The sequence below is a fragment of the Cordyceps javanica genome, chromosome 3 (assembly GCF_051103115.1).
Source record: "Cordyceps javanica chromosome 3, complete sequence".
NCBI lineage: Eukaryota > Fungi > Ascomycota > Sordariomycetes > Hypocreales > Cordycipitaceae > Cordyceps > Cordyceps javanica.
In genome coordinates, this window is record NC_139297.1 from 1176755 (window position 1) to 1199075 (window position 22321).

At 52.6% G+C, this 22321-nt stretch overlaps 8 protein-coding genes across 8 annotated transcripts; 5 read left to right on the top strand and 3 right to left on the bottom strand.

The window, feature by feature from the left end:
- Positions 1–965: 965 nt before the first annotated feature.
- Positions 966–4317, top strand: V2A60_004583 (uncharacterized protein; the record flags this gene model as incomplete). The annotated part of the gene is made up of 4 exons (XM_083255900.1): positions 966–1126; positions 1180–2168; positions 2268–2888; positions 2936–4317. 4 exons carry the CDS (start codon positions 966–968, stop codon positions 4315–4317), a joined length of 3153 nt encoding a protein of 1050 aa, XP_083112026.1.
- Positions 4318–4996: 679 nt separating this feature from the next.
- Positions 4997–5981, top strand: V2A60_004584 (Frag1/DRAM/Sfk1 family-domain-containing protein; the record flags this gene model as incomplete). Its single annotated transcript, XM_083255901.1, has 3 exons — positions 4997–5026; positions 5105–5552; positions 5656–5981. 3 exons carry the CDS (start codon positions 4997–4999, stop codon positions 5979–5981), a joined length of 804 nt encoding a protein of 267 aa, XP_083112027.1.
- A 543-nt stretch (positions 5982–6524) lies between these two features.
- V2A60_004585 (uncharacterized protein) lies at positions 6525–9307 on the bottom strand (the record flags this gene model as incomplete). Its single annotated transcript, XM_083255902.1, has 3 exons — positions 6525–7510; positions 7565–9094; positions 9289–9307. 3 exons carry the CDS (start codon positions 9305–9307, stop codon positions 6525–6527), a joined length of 2535 nt encoding a protein of 844 aa, XP_083112028.1.
- A 2197-nt stretch (positions 9308–11504) lies between these two features.
- V2A60_004586 (protein-tyrosine phosphatase-like protein) lies at positions 11505–12246 on the top strand (the record flags this gene model as incomplete). Its single annotated transcript, XM_083255903.1, has 3 exons — positions 11505–11611; positions 11666–11904; positions 11963–12246. The coding sequence occupies 3 exons, from the start codon at positions 11505–11507 to the stop codon at positions 12244–12246; spliced, it is 630 nt and encodes a 209-aa protein (XP_083112029.1).
- A 94-nt stretch (positions 12247–12340) lies between these two features.
- Positions 12341–13584, bottom strand: V2A60_004587 (tRNA(Thr) (cytosine(32)-N(3))-methyltransferase; the record flags this gene model as incomplete). The annotated part of the gene is made up of 2 exons (XM_083255904.1): positions 12341–13086; positions 13281–13584. The coding sequence occupies 2 exons, from the start codon at positions 13582–13584 to the stop codon at positions 12341–12343; spliced, it is 1050 nt and encodes a 349-aa protein (XP_083112030.1).
- A 616-nt stretch (positions 13585–14200) lies between these two features.
- Positions 14201–15341, top strand: V2A60_004588 (uncharacterized protein; the record flags this gene model as incomplete). Its single annotated transcript, XM_083255905.1, has 4 exons — positions 14201–14578; positions 14637–14843; positions 14896–15048; positions 15108–15341. The coding sequence occupies 4 exons, from the start codon at positions 14201–14203 to the stop codon at positions 15339–15341; spliced, it is 972 nt and encodes a 323-aa protein (XP_083112031.1).
- Positions 15342–18520: 3179 nt separating this feature from the next.
- Positions 18521–20688, top strand: V2A60_004589 (uncharacterized protein; the record flags this gene model as incomplete). Its single annotated transcript, XM_083255906.1, has 4 exons — positions 18521–18525; positions 18647–20072; positions 20158–20618; positions 20673–20688. The coding sequence occupies 4 exons, from the start codon at positions 18521–18523 to the stop codon at positions 20686–20688; spliced, it is 1908 nt and encodes a 635-aa protein (XP_083112032.1).
- A 584-nt stretch (positions 20689–21272) lies between these two features.
- Positions 21273–21872, bottom strand: V2A60_004590 (ubiquinone-binding protein COQ10; the record flags this gene model as incomplete). The annotated part of the gene is made up of 1 exon (XM_083255907.1): positions 21273–21872. One exon carries the CDS (start codon positions 21870–21872, stop codon positions 21273–21275), a length of 600 nt encoding a protein of 199 aa, XP_083112033.1.
- Positions 21873–22321: the final 449 nt, after the last annotated feature.

The window sequence follows — 22321 nt, forward strand, 5'->3', positions numbered from 1 at the left end:
TTTGGCCCGGGTGCGGGTCACAATGGACGGGGGTACTGCACAGTCCAGCGCTCTTGATGTATTTCAAGTTGTTGCGATTTTCTTCTGCCGTGGGCCTCATTGTCTAACGTGATGCCGAAAAACAAAGAGGCTGTGGTAGTGTCAGCATGGAAAAGGAAGGACAACGATGGAGGATTGCTGCGCCTCGCAGCAGCCAAAATGATATCGGGAGGCGACTCTGAGTCCGTGCAGTAGAGTCTGGTTGGATGATATGTAGCTTGCAGCAGCTAATGACGGAATGTTTCGCCTCACTACGCCCGGCTGTGGTAGTAGAGCTGAGCTGCATGTATCAGGCTGCGCCGCGCTGTACCCCAGCCCCAGGTAGGTCCTTTTTACATCAATGCGAGGCATCAGCATTATCTTGACCTGTTCAACTTTGCTTCAGGCCACCAAGATTCTGCAAGTATCGCAATATTGCCGCATCCCGCATTGTGGTTTGCATAGCGCTCACAGGCCACTTATCGTTCACGCTGCATTGGACTTCTGTGATAGGTGTTGCAAAAAGAAAAATGGAAAAAAATAGCAACCTCAACAGGCATCTGTCTGATTGTTATGCCAGTGAATACAACGAGTCTTGTCCTTCACTGTGCTCAGGATCTACGAACACTGCGGACTTTGAGGATGAGTCTGAATCACGAATGGAAACGGTAGATGTTGATGACGGTCAATTTCTTTACGTGTACGAAGAAACGGGTGGTTTGAGTGTTCGTAAGTCGGTGATTAGCAGGTCCCAGGCGCGCGGCAAGCTAATCGACAACACTTCGGAGCTTGGGTAATGTGACACGAGAATCACCAGTTATCAATAGCCCTCTCTCTAATACCGGCTGCCTGTCAGGAGAAAACCCAAACGTGACGCCCGCCTCCGTCCTTGCCCGCAACCAGGATATGGTCGCCTATCTGGCCCAGACAATGATTATCAACGACACATGGCCAGCACACGCGGCATATCCCCGCTCAGTAAAGCTACAGAAAGGGAAGCCTCCGCGGCACTGGACTTCGATTACGCTTCCCAGGGTCGTCTCTTGGATTCTCGAGAAATCCGGCTCGACATGTGTGAGCGGAATGGCTCTGATTCGCGGACAAAGACGTATGTCGGAGCGTTTGCCACTCGTGTCACTGAATCGCTGACCCATGTAGCAGAGTCTTCGACAAACACAATCTTGCTTCTTTGAGACAAGGATCAAAATCTAAAGATGCGGCCGCTTCTCACATTCTGCAGACACCAAATCCACGAAGTCACCTCTGTCAAACTGACCTTGAACATCACCGAGACAGATACGCTGATAGCGGCAATGTTGAGCGGCAGTCAGAGATGAGGCTGGAAAGAGACCGAAGCATGCAGAATTCGAATTCCATTCTCGACTTCAGCGGTAACTTCCAGGGAAAAGGGCCATTCGAATTTTCCAGGAGCTCGCTTCACGCTCCAGAAAGCTCTCAAAAGCAAGTCAAGGCATGGTTGGCAGGGCCATTCCCCTGGAGTTGCTATACATTTTCGGATGTTCAGAAACTTCTCGAGACCGTTCAGGACTCCTTCCTAGAGCGACATGACCTTTGCACCGAGTCTCAGCGACCGGAAGCGTCGGGCGGAGAGGCGCACGACTCTCACCAGGCCCGGAGAGCTTTGAAAGAATCTGGATGGTACTTTCAATTCTACAAGGGGCACTCTTGCGTCAAAGTTAAAATCTACCCGAAGAAGCTGTCCCGATTCGCACCGATCCATGCCCAGAAATACCCAAGCCTCACGGGAGAAGATTTATTCTTGCTGTATCTGAACAAAAAGTATGGACTTGTGCGAGACACGATGCGCGGTATCAATTTTGCCTCCAATCAAATGGAGAAAATTAAGAAGTCTTTGCGAGGTATCACTGCTACCGAGATGGGACGAGCTTCTGTGGCAGTGGGCATTGAATGGCCGCTGCGCCACTTTTTGCAGTCGCAATTTGTTGACAGTACGTCTAGAAAGCAGCCGTTCAGATCCCTCATTACATTGACCGGCTCTTCGGCCGATGCGCAGGCCCTTACCGCGGGTGAATACCTGTCGCAGACCTGGCCGTCGATTGCAGACAAGATTTTGCAGCTGTTACCGAAGTCGCTCGAGCCCAACCTCAGCTATGCATCACTACGACAAGGTGCGTGCGCAATTCCGTACAAGCACTGGCAAGTCAGTTCTTGCCAGTCCTGAATCTGAGCAGTAGCTAAAAAAAGATGCAAAAACTAACTATGCGTAGCCTCGGTTGGCCTTGACACCGATGTCAAAGTCTGGTACCAGAAAGACCACATACTCATCAATGGAGTCGGCGATAGAGATGTCATTACTCAAGTTCTGCAGGCATTTGTCTGGATCAGCTGTACCGCACGTGCTGTCCCTGCAGTTAAGGGTGTCTGGGAAAGCATTCCGATATTTTCGAGAGTTAGAGCCATCAAAACTCAGCCGGGAACGCAAACCTTTGTCACGCACTTCCTCACACGTCCAATACCGCCGACAACGCAGCAAGGGAGATGTTGGCAGCATATGTTCCAAGGCGCCGTGCTGGCGACTGGATTCCCGATTTCGCGACGGCCTTGCAAGGAATTAGGTTTAGAGATGCCGCTTAACATGATGACAGAGCTCGCCGGATCACATCGAGTGACTGAATGGGACGACAAGATATTTATCAAGGGATATTCGACCATGCTAGTCGCCATCAAATCAACAGCCAATATCATTATATGGCACTACTATTACGCTAGGCCAGGCAAGAGGGTCTCTCACATGGACTGCAAACAACAGGCCGCAAAGGTGAGCATGGCGAGGTTTGGAGTCCGTCGTCACATAGTTGGCTGGTGCTCAAGCAGCAAGTACTGCGCAGGTATGAGACATCCGCTGCGGCTCAAGGCAACAGCTAATCTCAGCAAGGTTCCCCGGACGCCAACTACAATATACGCGGTACGCAGCTGCCACGACCCGCCGCGGGTCTATTCCTTGACAAGGTCTCCATCTCTACAGGGAGCACGATAACCGGCGGGGCGACATTGACGCCTGGCGTCAAGGAGCTCCCACCACATCTTGCAAGACACGGTACAATTCCTAAACTTAGGTGGTTATCCAGGAAATACGTCGTGTTTTGGGATGAGGAGGCGAAGCGAGGCTGGCTCGTCAACGGAACGAGCGCGCTGCTTCACATTGTGCGTGCCTCACTAGCACACTATGAGAAAGACGACTTTAGCCCTTCCTTTATGTTTGACGGGAGAAAGATGAACAACATGACACATAATCAGTACAGATACAACACGGCCATCGGTGTCCTCATCGACCAAGGTAATCAGGCACTCGCTATATACCCAGACAGCATCACGCAGCGGCGAGAAACATGTACAGAGAGTGGCCACACGACGCACACGCAGACATCTGGATACTTTCTCTTCGGTGATCTTGTTCAGCAGCATCTCTGCACGCTGGAGCAAATTGTCGACTTTCACTCGCACCTCGCTGGACGCGACGGCATCAACCTCAGAATACGAGCAAGAAAGCACCTCGAGGGCTGGGACTTTGCAGATCTTGCCAAGGATTACGACCCCATGCCACGCGTTGCCACAATACCAACGCTCGGGTACGGCTGGGTAGACTTTGTGCGCGCTATCGGGGCAATCACACTCTTTGGGCGCGGGTTCGGTGAGCTCATCCAGCCAGCGAACAGCTCAACTGGGAGCATGTGCGGGCGATGGAACAGCCTGCCGCCTGAGGACTATTTACTAGCCGCGGACGTCGCGGACCTGACGGCCATCATGGAGCAGTATGGTGATGCCTATGCTGTGCCGCGTGAGTTGGCGCGCAGTGTCCTCTGGCACTCGCCCGCTGATACTTACGCGGCGTGCCCGTGCAAGCGGCCACGGGGTAAACAGGGTCAGACCGCCTACCATGTCAGTCCGATCCAAGTCCTGCTTCCCAGCTGCTCGCGCGCGCGAGGTCGGGTGCCGTTGGCGGGCAGTCAGGTGGAGCTCGAACAAGGCGGTGCCGTCGTCTTTGGACACAACGCCGTCTTCGGCTACCGCTGGCCAGAGAAGGGAACAGATGAGGTGCCGGCTAAAGATTTTCTCGTGCCGCTACGCAACATGCTGCCCGTGCGCCTCTTCCCCAGGGCGCAGGTCGAAGCAGGCGCATCGCCGGACAGCAGCGACACGGACACGATGAGCCGCCTCGATGCTGACGAGGTCATGGTGTCGAGCGAGCTGTCCAGCGCAACAACAATGGAAGAATCGAGTAAAGCGACTCCGGCGACGTTGGCAGAATCGCTGTAGTCGTTGCGCCTGAACATATGGGGTCGGGCGTCTAGCAAAGCGAGACTGCGTCCTGCAGCATGACAAGGAAGCTGGGTACAAGAAGGCAAAATATCGAAACGTAAGGCGATATAAATGAAGACGAACGTGCTTCGCTCGACAGGAAGCTGAAACCAAGCTGTCAGTTGATATCGAAAAGTATAGAGACGGTCAAATATTTTCAAACAGCGACTGGATTCGGGGATACTCAAGAAACAAAAGAATTTTTTTTTTTCGAAGAGGTATCAAGTTAAACAATGTATACGAAATGTAAAAGTGCACATTACATTTTTTTGGCATCCATGTCGTCTTGTTAGATGGATTCACATACCCATTGGCCAAAAACGCCCGAACGATGAGATCGTGGCTGTGACTGACGTCACCACTGAAGGACCCACGGGCACCCTGCTTCGAGGCGCATGGCTGATGGATTGATTATTGATCTGCAACCAACTGCTCTACCAAAGTCTAGTTTCCGTCATCCCCGGAGCTTTCTATTGCACACGTTTGTTTGTTTTTTTGGGTCAGATTCTGCTTCGTCGCTTCTTCCCTTCATTCCTTCCTGAGACAGGAAGTAAACAATCTTGCACCAGATTCTCGACTGCAACTGGCGCGCGCGCGCCGCGGTTTCTTCATCAAAAACCGTTCAACATTTACAACCATGGCTGCTAAAGGCTGGATATCATTTTGGGTAGGTGCAACTGCCTCTGCTTTGCAACCGAAACTGTCTGCTAACCCTCGTCCGCGCCTTCTCCCCCCTTTCGCGCAGTGGCTGCCCATCATCTCGGCCCTCGTCTGGGTCGGTATGCTCCTCGGCATGCTCCTCCACTGGATCATCAACGATCACGCGCGTCCCTATGACTATCAGGACCAGGACATTCGTGTCGTCTACATCTCCAATATCGGTGCCGATGTTCTCAAACCGCTCTTCATCGCTGGCTCCTGCGTGACCTGCCTGTTCCTGGACCTGTCTATGCTGGCCGCGCGGTGGCTGCGCCACCGCGGCCGCCTCGTGCCCAACTCGTCGCGCGGCGAAAAGGCTCTTGCTATACTCACCATTATCTTTGCGATTATCGGCACGGCGGGACTGATACTGCTCTCAATCTTCGATACCAAGCACCACAAGAAGCTTCACTACCTGTTTCTGCTCTTCTTCCTCGCCGGGTACATGCTCTCGGCCATTTGCACCTGCTGGGAATATCAGCGGCTGGGCATTAGTACGTTGCCGTCCGCTCTCAAGTGCTCAGATACCGCATTTGAGTGATTAAAAAAAGAGAAAAAAAAGCTAACACTGCATTCTTTCTTCCTCTGCATCGACAGAGCACAGGGAACATCGCGACCTCCGTATTTCATTTTGGGCGAAGTTGGCCATCGTGCTGGTCGAAGTGAGTCTGGCTATTGCCTTTGTCACCACCAACTTTACCAAACACAGTGACGCTGCCGGTGTACTTGAATGGGTAGTCGCCTTTCTCTTTACGTTTTTTATACTGTCATTTGTTATTGACCTCTACCCCGCCATCGCGACTAAGCCGCACAGCACGCGCTACGATAAACGTGGTCTCCGCGATATGGAAGATGCCAGCGGTAGCACGTCGCCACACCACTACGGAAACGGTGCTGTCCGTAACACCTCTGGTGCATTTTAAGAAGGAAAGGGGGGCATGCTGTATTCTATACAAAGACTGGAAAAAAGCGAGTCCGTGTACATAAAGTGAGGATGTAATGTCAATCAATGGAACGGGGATGGAATAGATTGGGATTGGAATAGAATGGAGTGATACTTGCAGATTCTGGGCGCACGTTTTGGGAAATACATGATTATAAAATGCTTTTGTTGGATAAGACAGAATGCGATAATTGAACTCTTTGAATGAGCAAGCATGATCCTGCTATCGTAAACGACGATTCATCCGTCCTAAAAAGAATGAACCAGCAGCCTTCTCAACTGCGATGACACTTAGGGAAAAACACCGTTGCTATCCTGCCACCTATCTGACAATACATTAGAAGTAAAAATGAAGTAGTAAACTAAATTGCATATTAGAGGTATATTGTCCAAAAAGAGACGTCACGCTTTCCCACCTCTTTATTAGATCCAAATACAAGGGATACGGCCATGTCCAAACTTCATCCTCTTTCCATCCATATAGATCGTAAAACAACAATTACGCCAGGTGGGGTGGCACCCTTCACATCTCTTCCTTGAAGCGAGAGTCGCGCGCAAGGCTGCTGCTTCGACGGCCCTCATCCTCGATCGGCTTGGGCAGCTCTAGGGTGCGGCTGCGCTCGTCGGCATCCTCAAAGGGGGTACTCACGGGACTGACGCCACGAGAATCGGTCTTTTCCAGGGCATTGTCCACAGCGGTGGTATCGGGTACCGTCTCGCCGACAACGGACTTGCCGGCTGCGGCGGCAGAAGCGGTGGCCTCTTCAGCTTCAGGCTCCTTGATTTCGAGCGCAGGGACCTTGTCGGCATGCTCGGTGTCCTTTTCGGTTGCCGCCTGTATGTCAGCCTTCCCTGCGAGCGCCACATCGCGGACGCTGGAGGAGCGATTCTCCAGGCTGGCGTTGCTGGCGTTGGAGGTCTTGGCCTTGGATGAGCCGCCGAAGAAGCTGCGACGCTTCTCGCCGGGGTCCTTTTCAACGGCATCGGACTTGCTTCGAGAAACCGAAAAGCGCTTTTTGAGCCAGCTCTTGACCCCCGACTTGGACTTTTGAGACGAAGCAGAACCTTCTACTGACTTGCGGGGAACGTCGTCGGTGCTTTCGACGGCGCGGCTGGACGCAGCCTCGGCAGTATCTCCGTGCGCTTCGTGCTCGTCATCGGTATCCAAAAGGTCGTCACTATCATCATCTTCTTGGGCGGCGTCAACAGGGTGCGCATCGTGAGAGTGGCGCGTATGGGGCGCAGCTTCGGTACCATTCTCGGTAGTAGGAACGGCCACAGCACCACCAAGCTTCGATTTGCGCTTCTCTTCCTTGATGAAGCGTTGATGCTCGGCCTTTTCAGCCTTCTCCTGTTCCTTAAGAGCCCTGAGTTCTTCCTTCTCCTGCGCTTTTCTGGCCCTTTCTTCATCTTTTTTTGCTTTTGCTTCTAATTTCTCCTCCTCTTTTTTAGCTTTAGCATCCTGCTTCTCCTCGGCGCGCTTGGCCTTCTCCTCGGCCTTTTCTTGTTCTATGACTGGTATTAGCAAAAAATGATCCATAAGTAAGCAAAAGCGGCGCTTACCCTTGGCCTTTCTAGCCTGTTCCTTCTCAGCGCGTTCTTCAGCTTTGATGCGCTCTAGCTCCTCACGTCTGGCATCCTCCTCTGCTTTGAGAGTAGCTAGACGTGCGCGCTCAATTTCCGCCTTCTCGTTGATGTCATCTAGCACGGGCTGCAGTCTCTTGGCAGCAATGGCGTTGATTTCTTCTTGAGTCATATATTTGCCGCCACCTATATCAATCTTGCCTTTGTTCTCGGTACGCGTGTCAGACCGAGCTTGAGCAGCCTGTTGAGCTTTCATTTCCCAGTCGGTGAGCATGGTCGAGTTACGCTTTCCAGTGTCATTGTAAACCTTCTCATCCATACCCTGAAGACGAGCCTTTACGTTGCGTTGTGCGGCAGCGAGAAGCGCCTCACGGTCCTTGGCTCGTTTCTCGGTGTCAACTTGGGACAGCTTGTTGGAGAACATGGACATTTGCTGGCGAATTTTTTCGGAGCGAACCTTGTCATCGGGATCAGGATCGCTATCAGCGCGACGACGTAGCTTGTTGGTCACAGAAAACTTGCGACGGGGAGAGGAAGAGTTGCCATAGTACTCCTGCGCATCACGGTTCTGCTGGTGTTCGTCGTGAAGCTTGGCCAAGCGCTCCTGGGCCTGCTTGTATGCGGCGTCCTGAAGATTTAAATAGGTGCCAGCGAACGGTGTGCTCTCTTGGTTCTTTTGCGCATCCTTAGTCTGGTCAAGCATCTTTTGCTGGTGTTGGTACATCTTCTTAGCCATCTCAACAGCAGTCTGGTGGATTCGCTCCTCATCGGTCTCGGGTTTGACTGGAGGGTGAGAGGTAAACATATTTCGGGTCATGTTGGTAATGGGGACGGCGCCAACTTCTTCAATCGTAGGCTTGTGAGCCATTAGAGAGTTTCGGTGCGCCAGAGCAGCCCCGTTAAGAGCACTGGATGCGGCGCTAGCCTCCAGAGTATAGTTATCTTTGTGCGTGGAGCTTGGGCGTGCAGAGTCGATCTTTGAGGATGCCATGGCGCCCTTAGCAGCAGCCAGTGAGCGCTGCTCGATTGACTTGCTGGGTGAGGACTGCGCGGTAGGTTCGATGGTGGAGGCTCGGTTACTGTGGAAGGCCTGGGTAGCAGCAGTGCCACCACCGGTAACATCCTGAGTTTCGGCGGCAGTTTGACGAGTAGCATGAAAAGCTTGAGTAGCTGCAGAGTTGCCCCAGTTGTCGTGCGAAGACTTTTTTGGGGTTGAAGGCCGCTGCTTGAGAGCGGCGCCGGCTGAGCCGACGGCCAAGAGAGCAGCTTTGCTAGCACCACTGCTGTTGGCAGGCTCCCATGCGGGTGAGGACTTGTAGTCTTTTGCGAGGGCGGCGGCGGCAGATGCAGAGGGAGCCTTGTCAGGTCGCCAAGGCTCGGGGGACTTTTGGTTGGCCCATCCTAGGGTGGCGGCGGCGCTGGCGGCAGCACCGTTTTCGCTGAGGCCTGCAGAGGGGAAGCTGGGGAGATCTTTGGGGTCGGCATACTTGAGCCTGCCGGCCGTGGAAACTAGAGGGGAACGCAGGATGTAAGCATGTGTGAGGCAATGTGTAGACGAGTGATCTAAGTGAGGATATATCGGAATGTACAAATTGCGGGGAGTGATGTAGGGGGGAGAGCGGTGGATCAATCGTGTGGCTGCCGCGTTTGCAAGAGGAGCGGCGATCTCGTGTTCTGGTGCGAAGTGTTGCATGTTGGCTTACCTTGCGCCGACTTGGGCATGGCTTGGAGACGGCACACAATAGTTTGTCCCCAGATAGACAGACCGCAGAGCTATAGAGATATCGTAACACAGCCGGAGTACTGGCGATGATGGTTTTGCAGCCACCGAGATCTGGGAGCTGGGGGAAACGGCCTGGCAGAATGACGGATGAAAGAGCTACGATGCGCCACGAGGACGGGACGTCAGCATTGATAAGGGAACCAAAAGTGAGCAGAAAACGGAGCTGGCGGGCACTAGAGCTTTAGAAAAAGATGGGGAGTTAGGAAATCGAAGCAAAGAGACAGAAAAAAAAAGCATGAGGTAGCCAGCCAGAGAGCTTCGTGGGTGAAGCCAAGCTTGGTTCAGTCGCCAGCACTAACGTTTTGGGGGTGGCTCCGCAGCCAGCCAAGCGACGCCGGCCCAGCAGGATTTTGGGAGAATTCTGGGAGTTTGGGAGGGCCAATGCTGACGTCATCGAGACCGGTCACCACAGATCCGGATTTTGGGGCGCCGAAAGGAGCTGGTGGTTGGCCCGACAGTGGGCCTACTGTGACATGACTTTGATAGCTTGCCAGCTTTGCCTGGCGGCTGTGCAGAAAGCGCGTTCCTGGGTTGGTTACTATCAAATGTTATTCAGCAAAAAATAATCGAAATCAAATCGCAAGGACGAGTGCCAGCATCTGGTATCTGTATCGAGCACCATGATTACGATGTGTACCCAACCAACTTCCCAAACTCACACTCAAGTTGTACTTATCATCTCCATCCAAGACACCATCCATAGCGCTGCAACTGACCTTTATGCCACTCGCTCCCTTGATAAACCTTAATCAAGTCACCCACATCCTTTTCGCGTCAACCTCCCCACCGTTCAATGCAGGGGCCATCTTATACAAATTAGCTTGGACATTCAAGCTCAACCCTCTCTGCCATACACTCAAGCCATTAAACGCGATCGCTTGTCCTGGCGTCAATTGCTGGCTACACTATACCCTGGACGCCGACACTGCTTTATATTCTTACCAATGTTCATGATGTTATTGTTTCCGTTGCGTAGCCTAAAGCCCTTCCGCTTCCAGCCTAGCTGCTCTGTGCATGACAAGGCCAGCTGGAAAAGCTTTGTTGGGCTAATGACGTCGCTCGCCATACCCAGCGATCTCCATTTCACTATGCCTTGGAAGGCTAAAAATCTACTTCCACTAAGAAGTACTCGCATCGGCGGCGCTCGACAGGGAGCAACCTGCTGGTTTGGCTGCGGCAACGTGGGCCGCAGGTACTGGTGCCAACGCTGCACCAGAGCTGGTCGCATGTTGCCAGTCGATTCACATAAACATTCACGAACAATGTTTGATACCATGTGAGACTGTGAGACTGTGAGACTGTGAGACTGTGAGACTGTGAGACTGTGAGACTGTGAGACTGTGAGACTGTGAGACTGTGAGACTGTGAGACTGTGAGACTGTGAGACTGGCAGCGGAACGTGGACCCTGCAGCGATCGGCCGCAACCTAATTAAGAATGGCAGTTACCAGCATGTTATGCCGGGCCTTCTACTACGGTCCTACAGCGCAGGATGCGCCACTATGAGTGCGCCACTATGAGTGATGACCGATTTCTCCACCAACTTCTCCCCAGAGCCGCCGATGCACAGGTACGCTCCGGCCCTCACCCTCACCACTGGCTTCATCTCGCGGAAGAATTGTTGTGAACCCGCCGTCGTCCGGTAAAAAGTAATGGCAGCCGAGAAGGAACATGCACTTGAAAGGGTGTCCAATTTTCGAGATGTGGGCAAATCCGTAAACTCCTTTCTAGGTAAAAAGTTGGTTGTTTGCCTACTCGTCCCAGCTAATTCACCATATATCATTGCTAATATGACTGGATCCGCCAGAGTCGTTCGAGAAGGGCTCGTCTACAGATCCGCTAGACCAGGTACGCGGAACTCGCTCCTGAAAGTCGATTACTTGTTGCTCTAGACGCTGATGCAGCTCTCAATTCGCCCCAGACAATGCATCGCCTGAAGACATGGCCTACTTGGCTGACAACCTCGGCATCCGCACCGTGATAGATTTGCGCACTGAGTAGGCCATTTACTACCCTCCAAGTCACTAATTTTTATTCTGTCCTTTTTCTCATGCTTATTCAAAATGGCCCGTCTCTTAGTACTGAGTTGGCTCGTCAAGCAGCCAAGCGCCTCGCGCAGCGCCTCGCGAACCCCTCCATGCCAGAAACGGCTCATATCCCAGGTATCCAGTACCATGAGATCAAATTGACCGGCCGCAGTATCGAGCGTCACATTGCAAGCCTCCTCACGTGGTGGCAATTTTTGTATGTACGCGTGAGGCAACATCATCAGTCTTCCTGACCATGATGATGGTCCAGGCGAATCACATTATCTAATGAAGAGAGCAGCCAATTCATCTTTCTTTATGCTCTCAAGTACCGCAACGAAGCCATCCGCATCGTGGCTGAAAATGTTCTTGTGCCACGAGGACTGCTCGGTATCGGTCGAGATAAGCTGGATCACTCGGGCGCGGAGATTGCTCAGGCGCTGACTCTGTACACGAGCACGCAAACGACGCCGGTTCTCGTGCATTGCACTCAGGGCAAGGACCGGACAGGTATGTGTACGATGGATGGTGAAGGTGAAATCAAACGAATGCTGAAAGTTTGTCGCAGGCCTGATTTGCTGCCTTATCCTAATGATCCTTGACGTCCCCATGCCGGCCATCGAGCATGACTACTTTCTCACCGACGACGGCCTCGCTTCCGAGCGTGAAGAGCTGATTCAAGAAGTCAAATCAGTCGGGTTGACGGAGGCATGGGCATATACGGATAGTGAGATGATTCTCGGTCTCAAGAGTCATATTGATGATAAATACGGCGGCCTTGATGCGTACCTCGACTCCATCGGCTTCGACAAGTCCCGGCGGGCACTTGTCCGCGATACCCTGCTTGTTTGATACCTGCCATAGATATATGAAACAATGTGTTCGTACAGTCAATTGCCACATATATTGCTTTTCATTCTCTATTGTTCATATCTGTGTATCGTGTCTATTGCTTTGTAAATCGTCCTTGCAGCCAACACCTATACATTTTCTTTTGTTCCGCGCGGTTAACCAGCAACCGGCGGTCGATACCAAGGTGATCAATGGCAAACTTGGGGGTATCGACCTGACCGTCTTCTTCGGCCCTCTTGCCCGACCAAATGTCGCCAAGCTCGTCACGGTCGAAGAAGTAGACTCGCGTTCCATCGCCGCGAATGTAAAAGTTTTCTTCAAGATAGCGGCCCTTGCGGAAGCGTACCTGCGCAAGGTCGCCTCTCCCGTAATCACGAAAGAGAACGGCGCCGCCGGGCTTCAGCAGCCTGTGAACGTTGTGCACTGCACAGGACCACTCCTTCGGCGACAGCGCCGAGAAGATGAATATCAAAATGGCCACATCTACGGATCCCTCTTCAAGGTCGGGCGGCAGCTCTTGGCCTGCGACATCCCAAACGTCGGCTTGGATTTGCTCTGAACTGTACTCTTCATGTTTGCGCATGACTTCTACGGCTGTTTTGGAGAAGTCACAAGCGTGAATTTTAAGTTGGGGGTTTTTGTTGCTGGAGAGAATGGGAAACGCTGTGTTACCGGCACCGGCACCGATTTCCAGGACAACTTTGGCGCCAGCATCTTCCGCCGTTACGGTGGTCAAGATCGGGAACTCTTGTTGGAGCCACTTTCTGTCCTTGAAGAAATTGGCAGTATTATTCTTGTAGAAGAGGTTCCACCACTTTTCAGGTTTACCGTTGAATCTACCTGGAAAGAACAGGTTAGCGTGTGCTTCCAGTGTGTTCTGTATAGTTGAAGGATGTAGGGAGATTAGTGCTCAGATGGGAGCGAAAGACTATAATAAACATAATTTCATCAGATATTTCAGATGAATTGTTGCTTCGATATCATCACCGAAAGAAATAGATGGAGCAGTGGTATACAAGAATGAAGCAACTTACTTTTATCAAAGTCAGAGACAGGGGCCTCACGTTGCTTTGCAAGCTGCTGCTCAGTATACTCCTTGTATGCATCGTCAGTTTCCACATGATCCCAGGCGTTAAACTCGTAAACATTGTCCTCTTTTGTCAAGTATCGGCTGCCAAACTGAAATGGGTCACTTCGTTTCAAGTTGTCCGCCGGATTATGCGACCTGTGCGGAGGGACCTCAGCGCTGGTCGCATCCGCCGCAAGGTTGAGCTGTTCAAGGTTCGCCGCAGGTGCGGTCTCGACGACGGCAGCGTCATTTGATGGGTCTGCTGCCATGTTGAAGATCTCTCAGATCAAGGTAGCCACGAGGTATTCGCGGATTTTCCCTTGGCCTAAGAGCCCTTAAAAGCGCCGCTCTGGCACCAACAGAGAGGAAAGAGTGAGGATGATGAAATTTTCCTGAAGCGACGAGAAAAAAAGGTGTCAGTGGACTGGGTTCATTTGCTGACATAATACGCTCTGCGCGCTAACACGCGACAGGCATAAGTACCTATGGAGCCATGATGCCTGACTCTTTCGGCGACGTAATTCATGAATCAAGGCCAATTGTGAAAGAAAGAAAACACAATTTTTGAACTAAACTGTATCTATTACTTGTGTATTATCATCGTGTCTTGGATTGCGACTTGCTGTATCTGCTTTGCACCTGGGTCAAAGTGGAGTCGGGGACTGCGATCCTCCAGCAGCCGGGGCGGAAATTCGCCAGCTCCGCGGCCTACTTATGTACCTAGGTAGGTAGGTAGGTAGTTACCTAGCCGGGCTGGGTAGGTTGCGACAACAGTTCGTCTCAGCAGGTCCTGACAGCCGGCGTCAAATCAACGAACAATACCGTCATTCTTTGTCCTAGGTCTCACACGAAGGCCACGGCCGCTAGAGTACGAAAAACACCGACATGGCGCCGTCTCTACTTCGACCTCAGGTCCACCTGTCCAATGCAGAGGCCCTGAAGCTCGCGCAAATGGCGCCGGAAGTGCTGAAGAGCAATCCAAAGGTGTTTTCGGCGTCACCATTGGCCGCCATGTTTTCCGCATCAGAGACTAGCGATGTATGGACAATTTACGAAAATCTTCTGCTTGCTTGCCTGCGGACCGGCGACGACAAGGCTGCCTCGGACTGCCTAGAGCGAATCGTCATTCGATTTGGACCTAAAGATGAGCGTGTGATGGCGCTGGAGGGGTTGACAAAGGAAGCAAAGGCGACAAATAATAACGACCTCGAGAAGATTCTGAAAGAATACGAAGCCGTTCTGAAGGAAAACGACGCCAACGTCGTACGTTGAGGCAACGGAGCCCTATTGTAGCAAACAGTCTGACTAACATCCGCCATAGCCCATTGCCAAACGCAAGGTCGCCCTTCTTCGATCAATGGGCAAGATTCCGGAATCCATTGCAGCTTTAAACACCCTACTCGAGTTTCACACCACCGATGGCGAGGCCTGGGCTGAGCTGGCCGAGCTGTACCTGGAGGAAGGTCTCTACGCCCAGGCCATTTATGCCCTGGAGGAGGTTTTGGTTCTCCAGCCAAACTCATGGACTGTATGTCTCCACGTGACGATGAAGTGTGGCGGTCACTGACATGCTCCTGTAGACTCAAGCTCGGCTCGGAGAGGTTTTTCTCATGGCTGCATCAGCCTCAATGGATGGACCCGGACAGCAATACGTTGTTGAAGCGATGAAACGCTTCTCCCGTAGTGTGGAGCTTTGTGATGATTTCTTGCGTGGTTACTACGGCCTTAAACTGGTAGGTTGTGACTCGAACATAACTGTGATCGCGGCTGAATAAACTAACTGTGCCTTCAGTCATCTGAAAAACTGCTCGAGTCGTCGAGCAAAGGAAAGAAACAACAAGATGAGGGATTCGCCGTGCCTAGTACCAAGACTATACAGAAATTGAACGAACTCGCCACAACGAAACTCGCGGAGATTGTGCGTCGCCATGGAGCTCAAGAAAAGCTGTGGCAAGGGTATGATGCCGGGGAGGTCGTTGCGGCGCGAGAGCTCCTTTCCAAGTCCTCAGCCCAACTGGTTAGGTAGAGTGCGTAGGGTTCATATGGGCAGGGATGGCAAGGTAGCCGAAAATAATACTGGCAGTTCAGACTGTATGGAATTTAATTGGGGTTGAATACTAAGTAGATGGGAGGCGCCGGCGCCGGCGCGCCAGCGTCTGACCGTTTCAAGATTCTTGCCAAGTGACAATTAGGCTGCAGACAATCCCTATGCCAGGGGAAGTAAAATGTCTCACTGTAGCCAGGAACAGCATGAGTCATTAGCGAGAAAAGGTGTACTAGTAAGCAGGTAAGTAATACTTCCAGGATCCCCCGAGACGTTTGTGTAAAACGAAGGCAGGACAAGCAGGAGGGGTAGGTGTATAGAAGCCTTGATGTGTAGCCATCGGTCTGGTGATAGTTCTAGATTTACGCATTGCATATCCTGAGGTAACTTTGATTCTGAAAGTCACAAGAATAGCTGCCAGAGATGTTAAGTGACAAGTTACTGACGCCTTGTCTCGTGCCACACCTACCTAGGCTGGTATGACTGACAGGCTGACTGACAGACTGACTGGCATACTGACCGACAGCTCCTGGTACCAGATGCCCCCACCTCGCCAACTATTAGGTACCATCTTTGATGCGTTGGCCACTAGAGTCATAAACAACCCCAATTATCATTCCGTTTTACAAGGAGACGTCTGTAATGGACTTTCACCAGCAGGGGGCAAGCACTGCCCGTGGACCAGTCGTTTGTGGTGTGGAGCTGAAAACAAGAGTCAGGACCAGTGCCTGGGCAGCTTCGGGCGTCCGTTGCTACCTAGCATTGAGGCCCAACGAGGCAGCGCACCCTGCGATTCCAGCCCATGGCCAAGACGGAAAGCCGGCGTAATGGCAGCGGCAAAATTTTCTTTGCTGCGAGTGCATGAGCCCGGTTTGCAGTCGAGAGCTATTTCTAGAACTGTCCACGACTTCTGCGTGATGCGACAGGTGAGTTGTTTACTGATAAAATGGCATTGCGCCCATTTGCGCATGCCTACCTGGTCTGTACGCAGGTACTCACTCTATCATAAGAGATAAAAACGCCCCGAGCCAAGCACCTCAAGGCAGCAGCTGCATCTTCTTGCTCGTGCAGCTTGTTGCCCACTAATCGACCTCTCTGCAGGCTACCTTCAGCATTGGCCCATCTGATATTCGCGAGCTGCGGCTCCGGGCTGCCTGGTTTAGGCGTGCCGCAATCACTACGCCGCTGTCCTGCCCAGACAATTGACGTATCAATATATATGTATATGTATATGTTTATATATATTTATATATATTTATATATATTTATATATATGCAAAGGGCGTCGTTGCTACTGCACTCTATCGCGACTGCATGTCGATTACGCAGTGGAAATCTATCGACCAAGTTCCGTTACTGGAGCAAAGATTGGGCCTCACCACCAGTGCCTGCGCCATCGGCCTGTTATTGGGTACCATTGCCTAAAATAAGCTGCCTGGCAATTCGGCCAAGGATCCCCCAGCTTGGGCTGCCCGGAAACTGGGACGAGATTCGTCGCTCAGTGTCCCTGGACATCGGATCAGAAGCTTGTGACAAATCTACCCAAGTATCTGGGCCCGAACCCGGAAAACAGAAAATAACAATAATAATAAACCAGAGCTGCAAAGAGCCCTGCTGGTGCTGGCCAGTTGTCTTACGGAAGCTGTCTCAGGTCGACGCCTGCTGAAGAACGTTCTGGGCCGCGCAGTCGCCACCCTGCACGGGGTTTGTCGCCTGAGAAGACGTTCCCGCGAAACGACCCTGGCTATCTATTGTTTTTGCACACCATTGACGCCTGTGCTGTGATTGGTTTTTTTTTTTTTTTGACGGATACCGCTCACTCTATTAGGTGCGGCCCGTGTCCGGTACCCAAGTACCTTAGCAACGGCCGTTTCCCCACCACGAGGAACCAGTTCAAAACACAAAGGATCGAGCGAGTTCCAGGACGCTTGTCAAGCTATCGTGCTGCTTGGTACCTCTCCAAGTACCTAGTTAAGTACTTGTCTACTTACTGGCTCGGTACCTTCCCAACTACGGATACCAATGCTTGACTACTCGGCCACCATTCAGGAATTAATTGGCTTCCCCCCCTTCTCATCGCCATCTCCAGCCCTCCCGCGTGGCTAATCAACATACTGCCCTTCTTGGGTACCAAACTCCTCACCGCTTCTCTACCGACCTGGCTAGCTGCTTCGCATACTTACTCCCGCGGCCACCAAATCACATCCCGCCCGTTTTCTGCTGCTCTCACCGTCACCCTCACCGTCGCAGTGGTTTGAGCAATTCTGCTTCACTGTGTAGCAAGTTCCAGCTCAGCATTTTCAAACTGACACGCCATCAGTCTGCTCGACTCCCTAAGTTATCGAAGTACCTGGGTGCTGCCCTCAATATCAATTCATTGACCCGCAACGCCCGCCAGCAGCTCCGAGCACACCCTGTTGTCTTTGACTTGCCTCGCCCTTTTTTCAGTACCAGTACCTGCGCACCTACTCCGTACAACAACGACAAGCCGCAGACACCCGACAGTGGCAACTGGCACACCCACTCCTCACCATCGACACCCACGGCCCACCATCTGGCACCGGCCACCACCAAAAACACACGCACCACCACGTTAGTACACGCCTCCCTCCACCCTAGCTCAGGCTATTTTCTCCCTGCTTTGCGTCCTGACACCTCCCCAAGATCAATCTTCCCTTCCTAGAATCCTGAAAATCTGCTAGCACAGCCTGCCAGTCTGCGAGTGCCTTGTTATTCTCTCTCCCGTCGCTACCTGCCTCCGTACTTGCCCCAGCTTTGAGTTGCCTGGGCGCCCGCACCAAGAGCTCACCGTCAGTCATCACATACCCCTCGCGATCCGCCGCCTGACTGGCTGCCTTCTTTATTATTCACCCACCTTGTGCTACGCCGCGGCCTACTTTTCCAGCCGTAGCACCATTTATACCACAAATATCTCGCGCCGCCTTTTTGCAACACGGTTTCTCCTCCCGTTGCAATCCCGGCTTCACATCGTTGCGCCGCCTTGCGACCTATTGCACCGCGCCCTCAGGACCGCGGCCACCGCGCTCCAGCGTTGACACCGCCCAAACCCACCCAGTCGTCCTTGTGACGCCCTTGCTTGCGGAACCGATCCTCAAAGAAGGATCGACGTGCGTAAAGGCCATATACACAAGACTTCTGCTATGCGGTGAGTATCACCAGCGCTGTCGCTGTCGCAAACTCCATCGATAACCACCTCAACCCTTCCTTGGCCATCTCCATCATCACATTCCTTGTTGCTTCATCGGCGCGCTAATCCTCCTCCAAAGAAGAACGTCAACGTCTGTTGCCCACTTTTCTTCGGGCGAGCCCTCACCACATTTCACGCCCTCGCACCCTGCTTTCATCCCAGACGACGAGTCTTTCCACGACGGCTACGGCTATACCACTCAAGAAGAAGACAACTGGGCCGACGAGGACGAAGTCAGCGAGTCCGAAGCATCAGCCTCCTACGACCCCGTACCACCTGGGCCACGCGCACACCCCGCTCGCCTCCCGTTACGGACAGCCCAGGCCTTACCTCATCAGCAACATTATCGCCCGGCACGCCGCGTGCCGGACCCAGCGCCCAGCGTGGAGCACCAAGACGAGTTCGGGCCTTACAGCCCGCCCTACGCCGGCCCTCAGTATGGCCGCGGTAGTTACTCGAGGGACCCAAGGGCAGGTGCTCAGCACGCTCAACCATACGCATATTACGCCCCCAACCAGATGGTAGCGTTTAACGGGAACCCTTTCACCGCAGCACCCAGTCCTTACAGCAGTCAGGCTACCTTCGCTCACGACCCAAGAGCATACGGCAACGAGATGGCACAATATCACCCTCAATATTATCACCCGTATCAACAATACCAAATGGGTCATCCTGGCATGCATATGGATGGTCCTGGGGCGGTAGCCGCACCTGCACCCGCACCCGCACCTGCACCTGCACCTGCGCCTGCGCCGTCGCCCGGACCGAGTGCTCGTGAGAAGGAACTGCAGGACAGGCTTGCAGAATTTGAGAGAGAGAAGCAAAAGCAAGAGCTGGCTGAACGCGAAAAGGAGATCCAGGCAGAAGCTAACCGAAAAGCTGCGGAGGAGAGTCGGAAAATAATCGAGGAAATGGAGCGCATGAAACAACAGAACAAGATCGAACTTGACAGAGCCCGAGAGGAAGCCGCACGGGCCGCCAGAGACGGAATCGCAGCAGAAGCCGCTGCCGCCGCAGAACGTGAGAAACAAAAGGCAGAGGCCGTGAAGCAGGCCGAGGAGCGCGTCAGGATTATGTATGAGGAAGCAAAACGAGCTGAGGAGGCTAGGCAAAAGCAGCAGGCCGAGGATCGCGCCAAAGCAGAAGCCGAGCACAAGCTCCGCGTCGAGGCCGCACTGCGAGCCGACGCCGAGGCGAAGGCTGCCGCTGCGAAGAAGGCTGCCGAAGAAGCTGAAAAAGTGAAACAGATTCAGGAAGAGGCCAAGCGCAAGGCCGACGCCGAGTTTGCAGCCAAGATTCAAGCCGAAAAGGATGCTGCCGCAAAAAAAGCCGAGGCCGATGCCCTGGCAAAGGCCGAAAAGGATGCCTACACGAAAAAGATTCAGGAAGAGACCAGGGCCAATTTAGAAGCGCAAGCCAAGAAAGACCGCGGTCCCTTTCTCCAGTTCAAAGATGCTTTAGGCCGGAAGTACAGCTTCCCATATCGCCTGTGCACAACATGGCCGGTAAGTCAGAACAGCCACGAGCGCCTCCTAGAAATTGTGCATGCAAACGCATCGGGACGAATCAAAAAGGCTGATTTTTTTGTAGAACATGGAGGAGTTGATCAAGCAAGCTTTCGATAACGTTGACGAACTGGCGTATCAAGTCCACGAAGGATGGTATGATTTGGTTGGCCCCAATCAGGAAATCATTCTACCATCTGTCTGGGAAAAGGTCATTGAGCCAGAGTGGTCAATTACTATGTCAATGTGGCCACTGGACCGCATTCAGCGGAACGCCCGAATCCCTCCACACATGGCGGCAGCCATGGCTAGAGGCCGTGGTATGGGTGGCGGCATGCCCCCAGTGCCTCCTACTATGGGAAGAGGTCGCGGCGGTATACCAGGAGGCGCGATACCGCCAGAGGGATGGGGTCAGACCCACAAGCCCACGTCCAACATCCCTCCCGGCATTCATGTTGTTCGTGACCCTGGCAAGAAGGAGAAGAAGAACAAAAAGACTCCTCCCGCATTTGTTGGCTTTTTCGGCGGAAAGCCAGTAAAGAAGAAGTAGGTCGATGCTTATGACTTCTCTAGCGCAAGGTTAGCTAACACGCCTTCCAGATCCAGCAAGAAATAATGCAGCGACATCATGATGCTGAATGCGTGATGATGTTTGATGCTAATAGATACCCAGTTCTGCTTTGCGACGATTTCGGCGAGATGGGCAATGCCAAGGTTGTATCCTGATGCTTGACCACTGTGTTAAGATATATATATGCCTGCTTGTCACTGATCTTCTTTTTCTCGTTGACGTGTATTTTCCTTTTTGTCACTGGTGTATGGAGAGCAATATTATTTATGCTTCTAACTGATTTTATGATTATGGATATTAGGTGAACAAACGGTACTGAGCTAGAAGGCGCAGAGGCGATCTCATGCTGTGCTATTTCGCGCAGCTTTCTGTCCAGGTGTTTGCAATATTCGCATGTTTCTATTGGCTCGAGTTTACAACAAGCTAATGTCCCCCTCTTTGCCTGGATGATTTCAAATTTACACATTTTTATGGATAGTCTTGCATTCTGTATGAATTTATGTCTTATGAAAAGCACTATTAAGTCTATATGCTTGCAACTACTGCTGACTTTCCTGGTCTATACCCAAATGTATTGTCTATTTGTACATGTACACGCCGATATCGATTCCAGATATCAGCTCAGGCACTTAGCAGCGGTGCCCAAGTTGTTCCTTTGCTCGCATTTCGAATGCTTCAATCATAAGGGAAGCGACCTTGTCCGAGACGGCGGCGCTGACTGCCGCGTATAGAGGGTTGGTGAACTCATACTTGATGCTAAGGTTCACCTCGGTGGCTGGTGATGGCTGCGCCGTGAGTGGACGCAGCGACCAGCGCGTCACGAGACTCTTGAAAACTGTTGACGCACCCAAAGACGACGAGGTGCCGGCCGGGTCGCCGCTGACGGCTTCGACGGAAACGCCGGGGACGCAACGCAGCCGACTTGTAAACTCCTCGTTGAGGCCACCCCAGCCGACATGGAGGTCGGCCAACGTCGGCCACCTACGACCCTCGTGGTCCGGCACCGACCACTGCGTGACGCGCGACCTGGCGCAATAGGGTACGAATTGGGAGTACGAGTCCACGTCGGCGACCAGCCTGTACAAGTCGTCTCGGTCATATGGCAGCGTTCTTGTTGCTGTGAGCGTCTGACTGTTGCCGTTGGGCAGTGTGAAGAAGAGCCGGCCGCATGCGGTTGGAGCGCTGCGACGCAGCTGTGGCAGACACCTTGTCGCTGTTCGAATCGACATGATCGGGAAGTGTTGCAGCTTTGCCAACTGTTGTAGTCGAATGGCTGGCTGGCTGTTCGAGCTTCGTCGCTTGTTCGTCCGGATGACAAGCCAGAATATGAGTGAGTCGGACTTTGAAAGGTCTTGGAGGATAACTATTTGTATTTTTCTCTCGTTACCCTGCACAGTCAATTGAATAGAGTTGCGCGAGGTAGAAACGGAAACCGGGGCTCTTGGCAGTCCACGAGCTTTGGTGGGAGCTATCAGTAGTGAGTAGTGTAGACGGGCCAGGCGAAATATGCTTCCGTCATGCAACCCACCAAAGTCACAAACCCCACAACCGTACTAGAACAGTAGAAGCCAGTTGGAAGCTCGCCGCCAGTTCATCTAGCCTCAGTCCAACCCACTTCGCTCTACTTTCAAAGTCTTCCCTCTTCGCTCTTACCTTCTACGCCAATTCGAAATTTCGA